The sequence below is a fragment of the Oncorhynchus kisutch genome, unplaced genomic scaffold (assembly GCF_002021735.2).
Source record: "Oncorhynchus kisutch isolate 150728-3 unplaced genomic scaffold, Okis_V2 scaffold2453, whole genome shotgun sequence".
Classification (NCBI taxonomy): Eukaryota; Metazoa; Chordata; class Actinopteri; order Salmoniformes; family Salmonidae; genus Oncorhynchus; species Oncorhynchus kisutch.
In genome coordinates this window covers 8,350-28,995 of record NW_022264398.1, presented here as the reverse complement: position 1 = coordinate 28,995, position 20,646 = coordinate 8,350, and the positions used below count along the sequence as shown (strand labels likewise).

Below are 20,646 nucleotides of genomic sequence, written 5' to 3'. Positions count from 1 at the left end.
GTCAATACAGGGCTAAGATTGAATCATACTACACCGGCTCCGAAGCTCGTCTTATTGGCAGGGCTTGCAAACTATTACAGACTACAAAGGGAAGCACTGCTGCGAGCTGCCCAGTGACACTGCCCAGTGACCTGATTGAGTCTGTAACACCAACATGTTTCAAGCAGACCACCATAGTCCCTGTGCCCAAGAACAAAAGGGAACCTACCTAAATGAGTACAGACCCGTAGCACTCACGTCTGTTGCTATGAAGTGCTTTGAAAAGTTGATAATGGCTCACATCAACACCATTATCCCAGAACACTAGATCCACTCTAATTTGCATACCACCCAACCAGATGCACAGATGATGCAATCTCTATTGCACTCCACACTGCCCTTTCCCACCTGGACAAAAGGACCACGTATGTGAGAATGCTATTCATTGACTAGAGCTCAGCGTTCAACACCATAGTACCTTCAAAGCTCATCACTAAGCTAAGGATCCAGGGACTAAACACCTCCCTCTGCAACTGGATCCTGGACTTCCTGACAGGCCGCCCCCCGGGTGGTGAGGGTAGGTAGCAACACATCTGCCACGCTGATCCTCAACACTGGAGTTCCCCAGGGGTGCATGCTCAGTCCCCTCCTGTACTCCCTGTTCACCCACGACTGCATGGCCAGGCACGACTCCAACACCATCATTAAGTTTGCAGATGACACAACAATGGTAGGCCTGATCACCGATAACGACGAGAAAGCTTATAGGGAGGAAGGAGGTCAGAGACCTGGCCGGGTGGTGCCAGAAGAACAATCTATCCCTCAACATAACCAAGACTAGGGAGATGATTGTGGACTACAGGAAAAGGAGGCCCGAGAATGCCCCATTCTCATCAACAGGGCTGTAGTAGAGCAGGTTGAGAGCTTCAAGTTCCTTGGTGTCCACATCAACAACAAACTAGAAAGGTCCAAACACACCAAGACAGTTGTGAAGAGGGCACGACAAAGCCTATTCCCCCTCAGGAACCTAAAATATTTGGCATGGGTCCTGAGATCCTCAAAAGGTTCTTCAGCTGCAACATCGAGAGCATCCTGACAGGATACAATCACTGCCTGGTACGACAATAGCTCGGCCTCCGACTGCAAGGCACTACAGAGGGTAGTGTGTACGGCCCAGTACATCACTGGGGCTAAACTGCCTGCCATCCAGGAACCTCTACACCAGGCGGTGAGAGGAAGGCCTAAAAATTGTCAAAGACCCCAGCCACCCCAGTCATAGACTGTTCTCTCTACTACTGCATGGCAAGCGGTACCGGAGTGCCAAGTCTTGGACAAAAAGGCTTCTCAACAGTTTTTACCCCCAAGCCATAAGACTCATGAACAGGTAATCAAATGGCTACCCGGAATATTTGCATTGTGTGCCCCCTCAACCCCTCTTTTTTTACGCTGCTGCTACTCTCTGTTTATCATATATGCATGGTCACTTTAACTATACATTCATGTACATACTACCTCAATGACCAACCAGTGCTCCCGCACATTGGCTAACCGGGCTATCTCGACTCGACGTGTTTGGAGAACAAAGAATGCTGAGTTGCATCCAAAGAACACCATACCTACTGTGAAGCATGGGGGGTGGAAACATCATGCTTTGGGGCTGTTTTTCTGCAAAGGGACCAGGACGACTGATCCGTGTAATGGAAAGAATGAATGGGGCCATGTATCGTGAGATTTTGAGTGAAAACGTCCTTCCAACAGCAAGGGCATTGAAGATTAAACGTGGCTGTGTCTTGCAGTATGACAATGATCCCAAACACACCGCCCCCGGGCAACGAAGGAGTGGCTTCGTAAGAAGCATTTCAAGGTCCTGGAGTGGCCTAGCCAGTCTCCAGATCTCAACCCATAGAAAATCTTTGGAGGGAGTTGAAAGATCGTGTTGCCCAGCAACAGCCCCCAAAACATCACTGCCTCTAGAGGAGATCTGCATGGAGGAATGGGCCAAAATACCAGCAACAGTGTGTGAAAACCTTGTGAAGACATTTGACCTCTGTCATTGCCAACAAAGGGTATATAACAAAGTATTGAGATAAACTTTTGTTATTGACCAAATAGTTATTTTCCACCATAATTTGCAAATAAATTCATTAAAAATCCTACAATCCTACAATTTTTTCTCATTTTGTCTGTCATAGTTGAAGTGTACCTATGATGACAATTACAGGCCTCTCTCATCTTTTTAAGTGGGAGAGCTTGCACAATTGGTGGCTGGCTAAATACTTTTTTGCCCCACTGTATGCATAGTCACTTTAACCATATCTACATGTACATACTACCTTTAACCGGTGTCTGTATGTAGCCTCACTACTTTTACAGCCTCACTACTGTATATAGCCTGTCTTTTTACTGTTGTTTTATTTCTTTACCTACCTATTGTTCACCTAATACCTTTTTTGAACTATTGGTTAGAGCCTGTAAGTAAGCATGTACAACACCTGTTGAATTCGGCGCACTTGACAAATAAACTTTGATTTGAAGTGCTCAAAGGCCTATGCATTTGCATAAGTTCAAATATGCGTATGGGTGTTTTGAATTAATCATCACCGTAGAAAGCACTGTCGTTGTGTTCGCCGTTGAAACAACACCCACAACGCCCATGTTTTCCAATTAGTTTCAACCTGCTGTTAAACTTCTTTCTTCAAATTGATCAATCACAGTGAGGTGAGTTTTAAAAGCAAGATACTGTTTGCTGTGATTATCGATTGCATTTGAATTGATGTCAGGAGTGGTTAAGAAGAACAATGGAGCCCTGAGTATCAGTCCATTAGCGACCCGATGGTCTTTAGCAAGTTGGGTACTACCAATTTACTGTCCAGAGTGCATAAAAGGAGATTACTATGACTCAACGGTCATGCTAAATTTTTACTGTGGTCACGGTAATTAGGCTTCTCCAAGCTCTGGTGCTGCTGATGGTCATTAGCCCACCAAACGTGCTAACTGCCTGGTACTCAGCACTCTATTGTCCCTCTAATCCTCTCTGACATCAATGCAAATGTGTATTAAAATCTAATCAACACTTCATGAGAGCCCATGAGCTCATGTTTGCGCAACATTTCTACAGGCTATGGAATTGCGTGAGGAAACAGTGATGGCTTCTATTAAAAATAGGATCTTCGGCTTCCTTTAGGCTGACTATATTTCTCAACTTCCCTAATATTAAGCACATTGTTTTGCTTTACAATAGGAATATAGCCTACCTGGCTAGGATGACAATTAAGTCCTCCATTCGCTATTTAAGTGCATAGATGACTTGTATTTTTCCCCTGTTCTGAAACCGGTGCAAGATAATAGTCCATTCTAAATCAAAACAAAATTCTCACGTATTATTTAGTATATTTTAAGACAAGATTATATATTTTTTATATATATATTTTTTTCAGGTTGAAAAGCATGCATTTGGTTTTACTAGCGTTTAAGAGCAGTTGGAGGCCACGGAAGGAGTGTTGTATGGCATTGAAGCTCGTTTGGAGGTTAGATAGCACAGTGTCCAAGGAAGGGCCAGAAGTATACAGAATGGTGTCGTCTGCGTAGAGGTGAATCAGGGAATCGCCCGCAACAAGAGCAACATCATTGATATATACAGAGAAAAGAGTCGGCCCGAGAATTGAACCCTGTGGCACCCCCATAGAGACTGCCAGAGGACCGGACAACATGCCCTCTGATTTGACACACTGAACTCTGTCTGCAAAGTAGTTGGTGAACCAGGCAAGGCAGTCATTAGAAAAACTGAGGCTACTGAGTCTGCCGATAAGAATATGGTGATTGACAGAGTCGAAAGCCTTGGCCAGGTCGATGAAGATGGCTGCACAGTACTGTATTTTATCGATGGCGGTTATATCGTTTAGTACCTTGAGCGTGGCTGAGGTGCACCCGTGACCGGCTCGGAAACCAGATTGCACAGCGGAGAAGGTACGGTGGGATTCGAGATGGTCAGTGATCTGTTTGTTGACCAGGCTTTCGAAGACCTTCGATAGGCAGGGCAGGATGGATATAGGTCTGTAACAGTTTGGGTCCAGGGTGTCTCCCCCTTTGAAGAGGGGGATGACTGCGGCAGCTTTCCAATCCTTGGGGATCTCAGACGATATGAAAGAGAGGTTGAACAGGCTGGTAATAGGGGTTGCGACAATGGAGGTGGATAGTTTCAGAAATAGAGGGTCCAGATTGTCAAGACCAGTTGATTTGTACGGGTCCAGATTTTGCAGCTCTTTCAGAACATCTGCTATCTGGATTTGGGTAAAGGAGAAGCTGGGGAGGCTTGGGTGAGTAGCTGCGGGGGGGGGGGGGCAAAGCTGTTGGCCAAGAATAGTCTGATGGATGACTATATTAGCCTATCACTTGTCAATGATATATTATCATTTGTGAGTGATGCCCAGCTTGTGTAGGCAAGTAAGGCAAGAAACAGCGCATGCCTTTTTCTTACGACGTATTCACATCATAGTCTCACACCTCATGTAGCCTAGTCCACAGGCCTATATGTTTTTGATAAAGTTTATATCACAACTAAGTGGCCAAATAACTAATTGAAATTAAGAACATTAATCTGCTTTACAACCAGTCCAGAGCCTAACTGGCATCCTTAGGCGGCGCGTGAGTTTCAGGTTTTGAGGAAGATCATTTTCACCATAAAAATGCACCTTTATAATAAAGCATTACATGCATAATAGCATTTGTGGTCACTTTTGAGAATGGTGGTTTCCCGCTAATTGATTGCAATTAGGAACATTCGCACATAGCCTACTGCCGTTTGTGCATTACTGCACTTATAATGTGAAGCTAAACATTATGATCTGTTGCATCAGCCTCATTGCTTTTGACATTTTTTTTTTGATGCGAGTGGTTCTATTAATTTGAGTTTTGAATATTTTGTTCTCACACTGAAGGATAAATTGACCAATAGAATAGGTCAACTTTACACTATGGGGGATAGTAGATTGACATAGGCTAGTGCTTTTGCTGTTTGTTAGGCCTACTCACCTTGTTGGCTGACGAAAGTAAATGTGGACAGTTCTTCCAATATCTTCAATATGCACCTCGGGAACTCGATAAGAAGGACCCAATCAGTTGAGTCCCCGATGTGCCTGGCAGATGCCTCTGTGAGAAGAATCTGATCACGTGAGAAGAATCTGATCACGTGAGAAGCATTGGTTAATAAGAATTTAGATATCTGAGAGCCATGTGAGTGAGAGGTGCTTTGGAACATGCAACTGGGAGAAGGGAATTATACATATTATATTCAGCCTAAGGGCACTACGGCATGCATTTCTTTAGGGGCCATTATGGCAACACTAGGAGGATGCCGCCAGGAAATTCGAGGCATTATCAAGTGCTTGTCAAATTGTGAATGAGAGACTGATGAAGAGTGTACACGAAACAAAGCAGAGCTCATGCCTTTAATGCAACTTTTTTCAAATCATCATTAGAGTTGCATCATGCAGCCTCAGAATGTATAAAACATCTAAACATATAGCCCAACGTTTGTATCACAACCACAGTTGCATAAATAACTCTAAATTAAGCAAATAGGAGGACCTGTTTCTTTGTTAACCCCTCAACACAGAATAGCTGCATGTGAGCACTCCCTTTAAATCGTTTGGAGAAACATCCTTCCTATTTAATTTAGCTATGTTCAATTGCATTCTTCATGTTATAAAATAATGCCACAGAATTCTAAGCAAATCTTGTCTGCTAAGTGAACTAGTGTAGCTCACAGCCATTTGGCATAGCCAGATCAGGGCCTAACATAAGGATACCTCAGAGTATGCTATTCCGATCTTCTGAAATAGACTACATTTACTTCCTCTCATGTTTCTTTAGACCTGTGGAAAATAAATAATGGAATTATTGTGATGGTGTAGGCAATATTACATGGATTTATTCAACTTTTTTAAATGAAAATGTTCCAAAGGTCTGCATAGGTGTCTTTTAGGCTATACGTGGAAGCCAGGAGATGCTAAGTGTGTTTATGTTAATTAACGGTCAATTACCGTGAAACCGGCAGTTATCTGCTTGACAATCACTGGCGGACAAATTTTCATGACCACCACAGCCCTAGTTATGACTCATGACAACTGGTGTGGCGGTAATACAGTAGGCTAAACTTGCAATTAGTGTGTGATGTACACTATTTCTGTTCATGGTAGGCCTGCTGATCTACTTCTGAGCTGACTAACCGTTAGAAGTCGCTCTCTAGTGAGAAAGAAGAGGAGAAGCTGAAAAATAAGTGGATCTGCTGTCTCGACCTCTCGACCTCTGAATGTTCGGCTATGAAAAGCCAACTGACATTTATTCCTGAGGTACTGACCTGTTGCACACAATACAACCACTGTGATTATTATTTGACCCTGCTGGTCATCTATGAACGTTTGACTACTCGAGGCTGTAATCACTGCCATAGGGGCTTCTACAAAGTACTGAGTAAATGGTCTGAAAACTTATGTAAATGTGATATTTCAATTATTTATTTGTAATGCATTTTCAAACATTTCTCTAAAGCTGTTTTTGCTTTGTCATTATCGGGTATTGTGTGTAGATTGATGAGGAAAAAATACAATTGAATCAATATTAGAATAAGGCTGTAATGTAACAAAATGTGGAAAAAGTGAAGGGGTCTGAATACTTTCCAAATGCACGGTTTTCAACTCTGTATTGAACTCAATGGTCATGACTGTTACATTACCTGCAGTACACTTCATGTCTGACAGGGGGAGTAAGTGCATCTGTTTCTGTTAGATTGTAATCAGTGTCAGCAAAAGTTTGAAGTTACACAGATACATTACTGCATTGTTATCAAAACATACTTCTTAATACTAGGAAATCTTAAACAAACCTAATGAATTTTTCAATACCCATCCATTCATTGATTTCCCTGAAGTGTTTTTGTAGACACACCAATACCAATCAAGGAATCATTTTACTAACCACACATCTATAGGGTGTGTGTGTATGTGTATGTGTATGTGTGTGTTTGTGTCCTATTAGTAACAACAGATTCAGCAGCAGCCCAAGAAGAGAATCCCTCCCCTTCTTCCTGTGTGAATGTTTGGTTGACAGGCAGAAATTCCTAATGCTGACAAGGCAAAAGTGACATTACACAATTGTTTAGAAACAATGTATTGATTAGTGTGTTTTCTGTGTGTTTTGATTTAGTGGGTTTAAAATGTATTATCAATGTTTAAAAGGAAAACAAAAGGAGAATGTGCAGAAGAGGTAGGAAAACACTGAAAGGCTTGTAAGACACATTTCAAATGAAATTGGAATGATTATTTACACAAACAAATGATTTACAAGCCCATCAGAACTTTCTTGACACAGCAGAGTATCACACAATAACTCATCAGTATCTAAAGAATGCAGATCATCTTAATATTTGAGCTAGATAAATGTAGGTTAATTTGTTCATTCTCTCAACTTCATTATTATTTGAATCTATCATATTAGGACATGGTTGAACAAACACTGAAGCTGTTGTATGCTTCACAGAGCAGGAACATATGTGGCGTTTGTTGTTGGCCACTCAGTTTCAGGTACTAGACTACATGTAACCGTTCTTCCTATATTCATGTCATTACTGTTCAATGAACATGTTTAGCATTTTTTTCTGGTTATTTCTTTGTCATTGCTGTATAAGTAATCAGCGTGCCATGCTCTCATCTCCTCCGCGCCCGCACATGATGAGAGAACTGTTACAAAGTAACCGAAGATGAAAAAATTGTAAGGGAAACTGACTCGATGTTACAATGTGTCTTTCTGCCCTTTTGCTTCCCAGTAATCTAATCAACTCACTAAAGATGATTAATCAAATTTGATGTTTTATCTTTACGGAATCGATGAAAACGGTCAAGTGGTCAGGAATCGCATGCTGGGATATTTACACCGGGCGGGACCTGAGATCTTTAAATTATCTTTCAGCGGGCCGGCAGTTTGAGATACCGTCCCCTTTCAGCCAATCACAAGCCAGCCCCCACCACTATAGGACATATAGCTGGCTGTATAAAGTGTCGTGTCTTGTTCACTGACTACACAACAACAGCAGCAGAAATCATCACCCTGCTACTGCAAATTGACGGGAAAAAGTAAGTACTGCTTTCCATTCTGTTCTTTGTACAGTGTTAGGATCTTGGGTTATGGACATTTACATTTACCAGGGGCATTTGCTCTTTGATTTAATTGATACAGAAAGACAATATTAGTCTACCGTTTCTGATGTTGCTTTTTCTCCCGGCTGTTACCAAACTTTTCCTCGAATATTTCTATCACATAAAGTAATTGATATCAATTTATTTAATTTGGAATACCGGTAGTGTAGTATCCTAGTTCCATATGTTTAATATTTTTTCTTGTCGAGCGGAAGGTAGTTTGGAAGGGTTTTTTTGTTTGTTTTGTTCTCACAAACCACAATTCCATCCAACGGTGGTATAGCAAGTAAAGTACATGTCGGATAAAAGTAATGACACACCTGATGGAAACAATTTTTCAGTTAACTTTCCAAATGTCGACAACACAAAATACGCTAGACTAGGTGGAGTCTTTTTGTGTCAGTAAAATTAATTATGTGATTGTTGGTGAATATAATAACCATCATATCGAAGTAAACTTGGAGTAGTAGTGTGGACCTCACTTTACTACTCGTTGGGAAAGCATGCAGTTTATTAGGCTGCAGATTAAATACATTATGATGAATTAACTTCACAGGATGGTGAAAGTGCAAGGTGATGTGTTTGTGAACCCTAGGTTGAATTAAAACCATAGCTGCTGATGACTTCACAAGTGCTTTATTGGCGTAAATATTACAATTGATATGACTTATAAAGGATGGTTAAATTAAATTTTCTCTGTTAAAGCTACCCTGTGGAATGACTTCATAGTAACAGCAATTTTTTCATAAAAAAAAAATGTTAATTTAAAAACAAATTAAATTGAGATTTTTCAATCATTCACAAGATACCACATTGGTAGCAGTCAGTGACATGTCAAAGCTAAACTGGCCTTGGTTAAAACACTGGATGGGAGACCAAATGGATAGCTGTAGATCAACTCTCCAGTAGGAGGTGCTGCCCAGACTTTTTGTTGTTGTATATAACTTTGACGATCTGCCATTCTTTCAAAGGTACAAATGTAACATTTTATGCTATATAGCTTCTTTACACTGAAAATACAAGGCTGACTGAGCTCTGCTCTCTCTCTCTCTCTCCACAGCTGTTTGACCATGATGTCCCTGTACTTGGCAGTGTTGGTGCTCTGTATGAGTGCTGTGTTTGCGGCCCCTATGTTTGACTCTCAGTTGGAGGGCCACTGGCACTTGTGGAAGAACTGGCACAGCAAGAACTACCATGAGGTGGGTGTTTAAGCACAAGTAGAGGAGCACATAGCTACCAACGAGTGGAGGCTGGTGGGATGAGCTATAGGAGGATGGGCTTATTGTAAAGGCTGGAATGGAATTATTGGAATGGTATCAAACATTTAGAAACCACGTTTGACTCAGTTCCATTACAGCCAGTACAATGAGCCTGTCCTCCTTTGACTCCTCCCACCATCCTCCACTGCTCTCAACAAGGGGCTCAAATTGATCAATTGGTGCATACATGTAGCTGTAAATTACACCTATGTATCATTAATTGCATGGATTGTGCACATAGTTCTGTTACAGTATATGATTGTGTATATTTTCTCACTGTTTTTCACTCATTGTTACAGAGCGAGGAGGGCTGGAGAAGGATGGTTTGGGAAAAGAACCTGAAAAAGATTGAGATGCACAACCTGGACCACTCTATGGGAAAACTCTCCTATCGTCTGGGCATGAACCAATTTGGTGACATGGTAAGAAGAATCACCTTGCTGAGCAGTGCTTGAAATGGATGAAATGGGTGCCGCTACTCATTCTGGGGGCCTGTACTGTATATATTTATATCCAGGTACACTGCAGGACTTTTGAGCTAAAATTCTATGAGGTGCAGGAACTAAAGCAGTGGAAATTTTCAGGTGCTGATATCAGTTCCAGTGAACTTCTGTCCAAGTCTGTTGCTGAGACATTTTACTGTGGAGCAGGAGCTACTTTTCAGCAGCTCTTTCCCATACTGTGTGTGTGCTATAGCTGGATCTTTTTGTTGCCATGCCATAGATTTGCTAAAGCACATACAGTATGAAATATTTCACAGGCACAGGTGTCTGCGTTGACAATCAAAGCAGGAATGTATTCAGACTCGCAGGTTAGGTTTCTTCAACTATCAAGCAGGAATGGAATAGTTATCCCGAGAAGAGAATTGAAACTTACTCATAGTCTTTTAAAGATGCACACAGGATTTATGGCTAAGTGCACCTTTTAAAACAGTCCTAAGATGTAAAAAAAAATACATTTCCCATTCAGATGGTAAATTACAAACCACATCTTGCACATCTTCCTCCCTAGACCAACGAAGAGTTCGGGCAGCTCATGAACGGCTACAAGCAGACGACTGAGAGGAAGTACAAGGGCTCTCTTTTCATGGAACCCAATTACCTGCAGGCCCCTGAAGCCGTGGACTGGAGAGAGAAGGGCTACGTCACTCCCATCAAGAACCAGGTGAGACCTGAATCACTCATGAGTCATGACTCATCCATACACTGCTGTGTCACTAAATAAGGTTTTACTTCCAGAGAACTATCTGGCTTGTTTGCATGCTGTTTACCATGATTGTAATTTACAGTATCCAGAAGATAAGGCGGCAAATTGCGCATACATATTGTTATATATGTATTTATTACTAGCGTAATATGCACATGTCAGTGTTTTCTGGCATGAAAAAGTAACAAGATGTTTAACAACCTTTACCCCCTCAGTGCTCATGTGGGTCTTGCTGGGCGTTCAGTTCCACCGGAGCCATAGAGGGCCAGCAATTCAGGAAGACTGGCAATCTGGTGTCTCTGAGTGAACAGAACTTGATGGACTGCTCCAGACCCCAGGGCAACGAGGGCTGTAATGGGGGTCTCATGGACTTGGCGTTCCAGTATGTAAAGGACAACGGCGGCCTGGACACAGAGGCGTCCTACCCCTATGTGGGCAAGGTAAGGCTCTGTGTTCTATTAGTCTGAATTAAAATATAATAGGGTGTGAAGATGCATTTATTAAAAGTAAGGCCCTGTTCTTTTAGCCTGGTACCAGATCATGCGGTTTTTACTGTCGATCTGGAATGACTTACAACTTCAACTTAGAAAATTTGAGTTTCCACTTCATTACAGTGGGATTTGTCTCCAAGAATGACCGACTTGCTTGAATATTTGGAATATGTTGTTTTTGACTAATCATGGCCATTGTTCTTCCCTGGTAAACTCAGGATGATGATATTTGCCACTACCGACCAGAGTTCAGTGCTGTCAATGAAACTGGCTTTGTGGACATCCCCAGTGGCAAAGAACACGCTCTGATGACGGCTGTGGCGTCTGTCGGCCCCATCGCTGTCGCCATCGATGCCAGCCACGAATCCTTCCAGTTCTACCAGTCTGGTGAGTAGCAGTTAGCGGTTCAACTTAAATTACGTGTAACATTATTTGCAAGGATTGGATTCCCTACATTCTATTTTTTTGAGGTAGCAGTGATCTGTACTGGTCTATTGTCCTGTTCACCGTGTACAAATGGTGTTGTCTTTGAAGCAAATTGTGACCAATATTTCTAACTAGTTACTAGCTAAGTAACCAACTATTATGTTTGAGATCAGGTGATTTTACATACTGATACGGAGTTGTATCTTAGCCCACTAATTTAACTATGTCCTCTCCCTGTAGGGATCTATTATGAGGAGAAGTGCAGCAGTGAGGAGCTTGACCATGGAGTTCTGGTGGTGGGATACGGTTTTGAAGGAGAGGATGTAGATGGCAAGAAATTCTGGATTGTCAAGAACAGGTACAGTACACAGTATCTTCCTAGGATGTTTTTTGTTTGTTACGTCACCGCTACGGGATTGGTTGATTCCCTCATCGGGGAATATGCCTCTCTTGTCCTGATACTATGGTCTAAGTCATACATTTCTCTAAAGCAGCAGTGAATCTATAATTTCCTACTAACTAGAACTGTGGGACTAACATGTTTTGTCTCTTCCTCAGCTGGAGCGAGAAATGGGGAGACAAAGGCTACATCTACATGGCCAAAGACAGGAAGAACCACTGTGGCATCGCCACGGCAGCCAGCTACCCACTGGTCTAGTGTTCTGTAAGTTCTCGAACACTAGACCCAGAGTTTTAGTTTTAGAGATGTTTGACGAATGTTCTGAAAAAAAGGGCAATGTCGACTGCAGTGCTGCCTTAACTAAGTCTGTGAAATGCGCGAGAGAAACCTGCTGCATGGGTTTTAAAGAAACACTGTTTTAGGGAAATTATGAAAATTCTACCTATTTTGTTTTATACTTGATTTTATGTGTGTTGGTGCGATTGTATGTGTGTGTATAGTTCTATTTGAGATAAGCATTCCGTTTATTTGTAACTTTACTTGATGAGGCCAGCTAACCTACATTCTCTAGCACATGTCAGTTTGTGCTTACAGTTTGTGTTTACAACACTGTTGTAGACACAGGATATATATATATATATCTATTCCTGAGGTACAGTTGATATACCGTCTATTTTTAACTGGCGCGTTCTCTGTGGAGCTGAGAGCAACAACCACTGAATGATAAGACATTGACAAAGACTAGAGCTCTGAAATGACTGAGTTTGTTTCTGAAAGTGAGGGACAAAAAGAGAACGGTACACCTGGGTTTGTTTCCTCCACTGCTTTTTTTATCTGCAGCTAGTGTTTGCGTAAAGGTGTTGAATGGTAATGCCTAGACAAGAGCCTAGTGATGCAGAGACTGATATGCCTCCGGGTGGTGAGAGGAGATGTATAACATTCTAACAAACACATGTAGATGAGTTCAAATTGTGTTTAATAATAATAAACTACATTCATCAATCTGACTCCATTATCATGTGACTAACGGCTATAGATCATAAATGTACACTGGTGAATCTAGCCCGCTTGTGAGTCTACACATTATCACTCAGATGCTATAATTACATTTGTTCTAAGATAATTGATTATTAAGAGGCTTATGCGCTGTCTATAGCACCCATCGGCCAAGCTTTAATTGATCTAGTTGATCTTAGACCAAGATGTAAAGTACCAATGTGTAATCCAATGTGTATAGTGTACATAACATTTACCATTAGAATTCATTAAATATGAGCACAACTGTAGTCAAAAGATCGGTTTACCAATGACTCCACTAATTTATGAGCTTATATTCAATCAAAGAATGGCTCTGTAAAACGAGGACTGCATTTATTCAATTCAACTAACAGGATGTATTACTCACAAAACAATTGACACAAACGATTACAGTGTAGGCTACATACAACACATGATACAGAGAGTGGGATGAATAAACAAAAGGCAGGACCAAGTGATGCACAAAAACAGGCTTCAGAATGCAGAGGAACATTTTACAGTGTCTGTGTTCAATGCTACTTTGATATTGCAACCACACAACTCAAACGCCGGTTCACCAGTATGAATGAAATCGCAACCCTCTTTCTTTGATTGAGCCATCAAGAACTGTTGTCCGCTAAAGATTATAATCTGTTTGCATCTGCCAGTTTATTGGCTGCCCAGTATCCAGACGACTTGTACCCAGAGCTTCCTATACAGTTAATATCTTTCCGTAACGTGTTGAGGCTGGAAATTAAGGAGAATATGAGATGAAGCACCAATCCCTTCTGCCCAGTTTCCCTGACGTTGCTACTGCAATCCAACTATTTTTAACCATCCCTGCAACTGTCACATCTGCAGAGAGATCGTTCTCTAAACTAAAACTCATAATGAACAACCTCAGAAGCACAACGTCTCAGGAAAGACTGTCTCGGTTGTCAATACTCAGTACAGAAAACAATTGGGCCCGCAACCTGGACCTACAAGCTGTGTTTTGCACACAAAACTGCAAGACGATGCATTCTGATACTGTAGCCTCTAAATTGAAAAAAAATGGAGAGAGTCACAGACCCAAAAGAGATACTTTTTTCTAAAATAAGGAAATAGTGAAAAAAAAACGTATAAATACTCTTCAGGATCCGCCACTTTTTTAAATGTTCACCTAAAATGACATACCCAAATCGAACTGCCTGTAGCTCAGGCCCTGAAGCAAGAATATGCATATTCTTGGTACCATTTGAAAGGAAACACTTTGAAGTTTGTGGAAATGTGAAAGGGATGTAGGAGAATATAACACAATAGATCTGGTAAAAGATAAATCAAAGACAAAACCAACCATTCTTTTGTATTTTTTTTGTACCATCATCTTTGAAATGCAATAGAAAATCCATAATGTATTATTCCAGTCCATGTGAAATTTAGATCTTGGCCCCTAGATGGCAGCAGTGTGTGTACAACATTTTAGACTGATCCAATGAACCATTGCATTTATGTTCAACATTTTTTCTCAAGATTGCCCAAATGTGCCTAATTTGTTTATTATTATCTTTCATTTTCAAAAATCTGCATTTTCCTCAAACAATTGCATGGAATTCTTTCACTGTAATAGCTACTGTAAATTGGACAGTGCAGTTAGATTAACAAGACTTTAAGCTTCCTGCCAATACCTGGGAATTGTTTTTGTTACTTACAACCTCATGCTAATCACATTAGCCTACGTTAGCTTAACGGTCCCGTGGATGGGACACCGATCCCCCCCAAAGAAAATAATAATAATAATAAAAAATTGGATTGAATTATACTGAACAAAAATATAAATGGTATAAAATGGTATAAAAAATATTAAATATAAATATAAATCCAACAATTTCATTGATTTTACTGAATAACAGTTCATGTGAGGAAATCAGTCAATTGAAATAAATTCATTAGGCCCTAATCTATGGATTTCACATGACTGGGAATACAGATATGCATCTGTTGGTCACAGATACCTTAAAAAAATGGGCCTCACAATGGGCCTCAGGATCTCATCACAGTGTTTTTGTGCATTCAAATTGCCATGGATAAAATGCAATTGTGTTCGTTGTCCGTAGCTTATGTCTGCCCATACCATGAGAGTAAATACAGACTGATGTATTGATAAAAGTCCTCTTATCCGAGAGAGATTATCAAAACGTCACTCTAGGGTAAGCCTACACGAAACACAGCCCTTATTTGAGCTGTTTCTAAAATCCCATATGGGAAAATAATGGTGGAAAAACGATTGGAACCATTTCCCTGTTTGACCGCTAGGTTTTATGGGTATTATGACTCATACTGTGGTGCTCTGTTTGTGTAGGCTATTAGCCAGACAAAACCATCTGAGTGCTTTTGTAACTTCTAGGTTAGACTACTGCAATGCTCTACTTTCCGGCTACCCGGATAAAGCACTAAATAAACTTCAGTTAGTGCTAAATACGGCTGCTAGAATCCTGACTAGAACCAAAAATGTTATCATATTACTCCAGTGTTAGCCTCCCTACACTGGCTTCCTGTCAAGGCAAGGGCTGATTTCAAGGTTTTACTGGTAACCTACAAAGCATTATATGGGCTTGCTCCTACCTATCTCTCTGATTTGGTCCTGCCGTACATACCTACACCTACGCTACGGTCACAAGACGCAGGCCTCCTAATTGTCCCTAGAATTTCTAAGCAAACAGCTGGAGGCAGGGCTTTCTCCTATAGAGCTCAATTTTTATGGATGAAGATGGATGGAGCCAAATACAGGACCATTCTGGAAGAAAACCTGATGGATTCTGCAAAAGACCTGAGACTGGGACGGAGATTTGTCTTCCAACAAGACAATGATCCAAAACATAAAGCAAAATCTACAATGGAATGGTTCAAAAATAAACATATCCAGGTGTTAGAATGGCCAAGTCAAAGTCCAGACCTGAATCCAATCGAGAATCTGTGGAAAGAACTGAAAACTGCTGTTCACAAATGCTCTCCATCCAACCTCACTGAGCTCGAGCTGTTTTGCAAGGAGGAATGGGAAAACATTTCAGTCTCTCGATGTGCAAAACTGATAGAGACATACCCCAAGCGACTTACAGCTGTAATCACAGCAAAAGGTGGCGCTACAAAGTATTAACTTAAGGGGGCTGAATAATTTTGCACGCCCAATTTTTCAGTTTTTGTTTGTTAAAAAAGTTTGAAATATCCAATAAATGTCGTTCCACTTCATGATTGTGTCCCACTTGTTGTTGATTCTTCACAAAAAATACAGTTTATATCTTTATGTTTGAAGCCTGAAATGTGGCAAAAGATCGCAAAGTTCAAGGGGCCCGAATACTTTCACAAGGCACTGTATGATTAATGAAAGTTTCAATTTTATAGCATTTTATTTGAATCTGGCGCTCTGCATTCCCCTGGCAATTGGCCAGTTGAGACGCTAGCGTCTCCCCTATCCTCAAGAGGTTTTTAAGGGGTGAGCGGAGCCTGCCTCAGGAAGCTGGTCGACCTGTGCGGTGGGAGTTATCTCCTCCATAGGTTCTTCATGTAGACCACTTTCATGCTCCAAAGCAGTTTCCGGTCCTTGGCTCAAATGATGGCTGAAACGTATAGTTGATCCATCAACACTTTGCGCTCTGGTGGGCTTGCCCTTTGATGTCGGAAACTTGACCACATAATGCTTAAGATAACCAGGTGCTTGCCTGGTTCTTCTGGTGCTGCTGGTGGTTGAGGATGAAGCCATTGTTGCTTTAGGATTAGCTCCTGAATATTTCCTTTGTTCCAAGACCTTTTCCTCAGCTGCTCTCTCCGCCCCTCTTCTTCCTTCCCGTGGAGACAATTCTTCCCTCTCCGCCTCCATTTCCTTTTCACCTGTCTTTGGTTCAGTCATCATCCGGCTCGAAGGACCATTGAAAGATTAGTGGAATCTGTGTGGGTAGCTGGACAGGAAGGATGACTGACAGTGAAGGTGAACAGTTGGTCACGTGTCAGGTGACAGAGGAATGGATGAGACTGAGGCAGGAATTCCTTTAACCATAAAGTGGTATATTTACTGAGTAGTGTGGATTCATGGACGCACAGAACTTCTGGATCAGACGGAGTTAATTTCCTCCTTTTATGGAGTTGAGATCTGTCAGACATTTCCACCTGACTAGGTCAAAGCGCCCCTGGCCCAAATGAGTAAATGGCAATGAATTGAACTCCATGGGCCTTTTCTACAAATTGGTTATGCTTATGTTATGTTAATAGAAGGGGGGGTAATAAGACCCTGCCCTCCTTACATTTATAGGGTCCTAGACTACAGATTAACAATATATATTCATTATAGAGGTTTAGTATTGTTTCACAGTGGTTTTCTGGTCTCTTTGCCTCTTATAAAGAGACCCCTCTGAGAAATGTGTGACTGTGAAGACAGAACTCTGCAGGGGAGTGTAAGGGATAAGAGATTAGTCAGACATTCCACTATAAATCAACTTGGACATTTACTGCTAAGCTTTCAGATAGCTACATGAACAACAGTTTTAGTGTTGAGTTGGCATGGTTTTGGTCTCATGAGTAAAATATAATGACGTAGGCAGTGACATCACTAGGGCTGGACTTCAGGTTTAATAAAATAACTTGGGACCTTTTCTTTTATGCAGAACTTACTCGGAAACATGCGTTATGTTCCTGTTGTCAACTTCTGTCTGCAATTACATTATTAACGGGTTTTGAATGATTTATTCAAGATATTGTCAAAATGCTAATTTCAACAATGGAGCCAATGATTGACAAGGAACAAGGAAACAAACCCCAACAGTAGCCTAAAATACACTTTAATACACTTTTGGTGAATCTTAAAACCTCAACGTCAATATGGAGTCAACATACAAGTGTAAGTAAAAACGAATGTAAATAAGTTATAAATTGTGCTACAAACACCTCTCATTATATGAATGATGTTTTTATTTGGTTAGCTTTTGGAAATTGTAGAAATCAAACATTTTCCTAGTAGCTAGGCAGGCTAACGTAAACTCACCCCATTCCATACAAATGTGTGCAACCGCGACATTCAAATGAGGCTGCAAAGAAAACTAATGGGACTGTAGCGACTGTGTTGACTTCAAAATCTGGGGTATGAACTACGTTTCTATTCAAGCATTGATCGACATGGCAATGGCTCTATAGTATTGGAGAAAAGTTAAAAAACGGACCCTCCGTTACATCGTGACGTGTCATGCCGTAACGTACAGCAGGCATAAAGAAACCATTTCTGTCTTACAATCTCTCTCCACCAGGTGTAGCACTTCTCTCATCGTTTAAAAACAAGAAATGGACAGTGACGGGGGTAAGGGGGGGATTCCTAGTCATTTTTTGCGTCATCACTGCAAGCGATCATGATTCTCAAAGCCGCTGCTGACTTCTGAAGGTCACTTTAGCACTGCCCTAAAAACACAATGAAAATTCGTCATAAACATTTAAATAGGTATGTAATGACACATTATATAAACTCTTTATAGTATTTTATTTACACTTTAGAGGCGATAAGGTGATAAGTTGTACAGATCGAGTGAAAATAGCAGTTTTCCCACACATCTCCTCTCCTTCTCACTACCACGCATTAGTTTTGCTTCCCCACCCGCCATTTTTTAAAAGACCCAACGGAGCTCATTGCCTTGTTGAATTATGCAGAAACGGGCAATGTGGAGGTCTCGGCATGAATTATTTTGGAAAGGGGAGAAATTGTGCTTTACAATGATATTGACATTACAGTTGATCTGGAAGTATTACATTTTTTGAGCGCTAAAATAAGGTCAATTGTACGGACCATGGCAATGTACAAAAGTGAATGAGTTTACGTTAGTTAGCTAATTAATTTGCTAGCTATCATACAGTAGACGTATATTAATAATTATATAGTTAATATAAATAGACATGCAATCATAATTGACTGTAGAGCATATAAAGCACCCACAAACTACGGGTAGCTGAAAACAACCATTGCGGGATGAACGAGTGACGGATTTCCGGGCAAGGGCGGTCCATTTAAAAAGCATTCCTTCCTCCCTCACCGCTCAGCTAGCGGGATATACGCTGCACCGGCAAGATAGAACAACGAGGGGGGCGGTCTGTGCATATTTGTAAACAACAGCTGGTGCACAAAATCTAAGGAAGTCTCTAGATTTTGTTCGCCTGAAGTACAGTATATTGTGATAAATTGCAGGCCACACTACTTGCCTAGAGAGTTTTCAGCTATACTTTTCGTGGCTGTTTATTTACCACCCCAGACAGATGTGGCACTAAGACCGCACTCAGTCAGCTGTATAAAGAAATAAGCAAAACAGGAAACCACTCACCCAGAGGCGGCGCTCCTAGTGGCCGGAAACTTTAATGCAGAGAAACTTAAATCAGTTCTACCAAATTTCCATCAACATGTTAAATGTGCAACCAGAGGGGAAAGAATTATAGATCACCTGTACTCCACACACAGAGACGCCTACAAAGCTCTCCCTCCCCATCCATTTGGTGAATATGACAACAACTCTATCCTCCTGATTCCTGCTTAGAAGCAAAACCTTTAAGCAGGAAGCACCAGTGACTCGGTCTATGAAAAAGTGGTCAGGTGAAGCAGATGCTAAACTACAGGACTGTTTTGCTATCACAGACTGGAACATGTTCCAGGATTTTGCTGATGGCATTGAGGAGTACACCACATCAAACAGGAAAAGCGTCAATACAGGGCTAAGATTGAATCATACTACACCGGCTCCGAAGCTCGTCTTATGTGGCAGGGCTTGCAAACTATTACAGACTACAAAGGGAAGCACTGCTGCGAGCTGCCCAGTGACACTGCCCAGTGACCTGATTGAGTCTGTAACACCAACATGTTTCAAGCAGACCACCATAGTCCCTGTGCCCAAGAACACAAAGGGAACCTACCTAAATGAGTACAGACCCGTAGCACTCACGTCTGTTGCTATGAAGTGCTTTGAAAAGTTGATAATGGCTCACATCAACACCATTATCCCAGAAACACTAGATCCACTCTAATTTGCATACCGCCCAACCAGATGCACAGATGATGCAATCTCTATTGCACTCCACACTGCCCTTTCCCACCTGGACAAAAGGACCACGTATGTGAGAATGCTATTCATTGACTAGAGCTCAGCGTTCAACACCATAGTACCTTCAAAGCTCATCACTAAGCTAAGGATCCAGGGACTAAACACCTCCCTCTGCAACTGGATCCTGGACTTCCTGACAGGCCGCCCCCCGGGTGGTGAGGGTAGGTAGCAACACATCTGCCACGCTGATCCTCAACACTGGAGTTCCCCAGGGGTGCATGCTCAGTCCCCTCCTGTACTCCCTGTTCACCCACGACTGCATGGCCAGGCACGACTCCAACACCATCATTAAGTTTGCAGATGACACAACAATGGTAGGCCTGATCACCGATAACGACGAGAAAGCTTATAGGGAGGAAGGAGGTCAGAGACCTGGCCGGGTGGTGCCAGAAGAACAATCTATCCCTCAACATAACCAAGACTAGGGAGATGATTGTGGACTACAGGAAAAGGAGGCCCGAGAATGCCCCCATTCTCATCAACAGGGCTGTAGTAGAGCAGGTTGAGAGCTTCAAGTTCCTTGATGTCCACATCAACAACAAACTAGAAAGGTCCAAACACACCAAGACAGTT

General features: G+C 41.6%; 1 protein-coding gene across 1 annotated transcript; it reads left to right on the top strand.

Moving 5' to 3' along the window:
• The first annotated feature begins 8,002 nt into the window (after nt 1–8,002).
• On the top strand, nt 8,003–12,955 carry LOC116370090 (cathepsin L1-like). The gene is made up of 8 exons (XM_031819696.1): nt 8,003–8,108; nt 9,232–9,370; nt 9,730–9,852; nt 10,442–10,594; nt 10,852–11,076; nt 11,346–11,514; nt 11,794–11,911; nt 12,112–12,955. The coding sequence occupies exons 2-8, from the start codon at nt 9,242–9,244 to the stop codon at nt 12,209–12,211; spliced, it is 1,017 nt and encodes a 338-aa protein (XP_031675556.1). The 5' UTR covers nt 8,003–8,108; nt 9,232–9,241; the 3' UTR covers nt 12,212–12,955.
• The last annotated feature ends 7,691 nt before the right edge of the window (nt 12,956–20,646 follow it).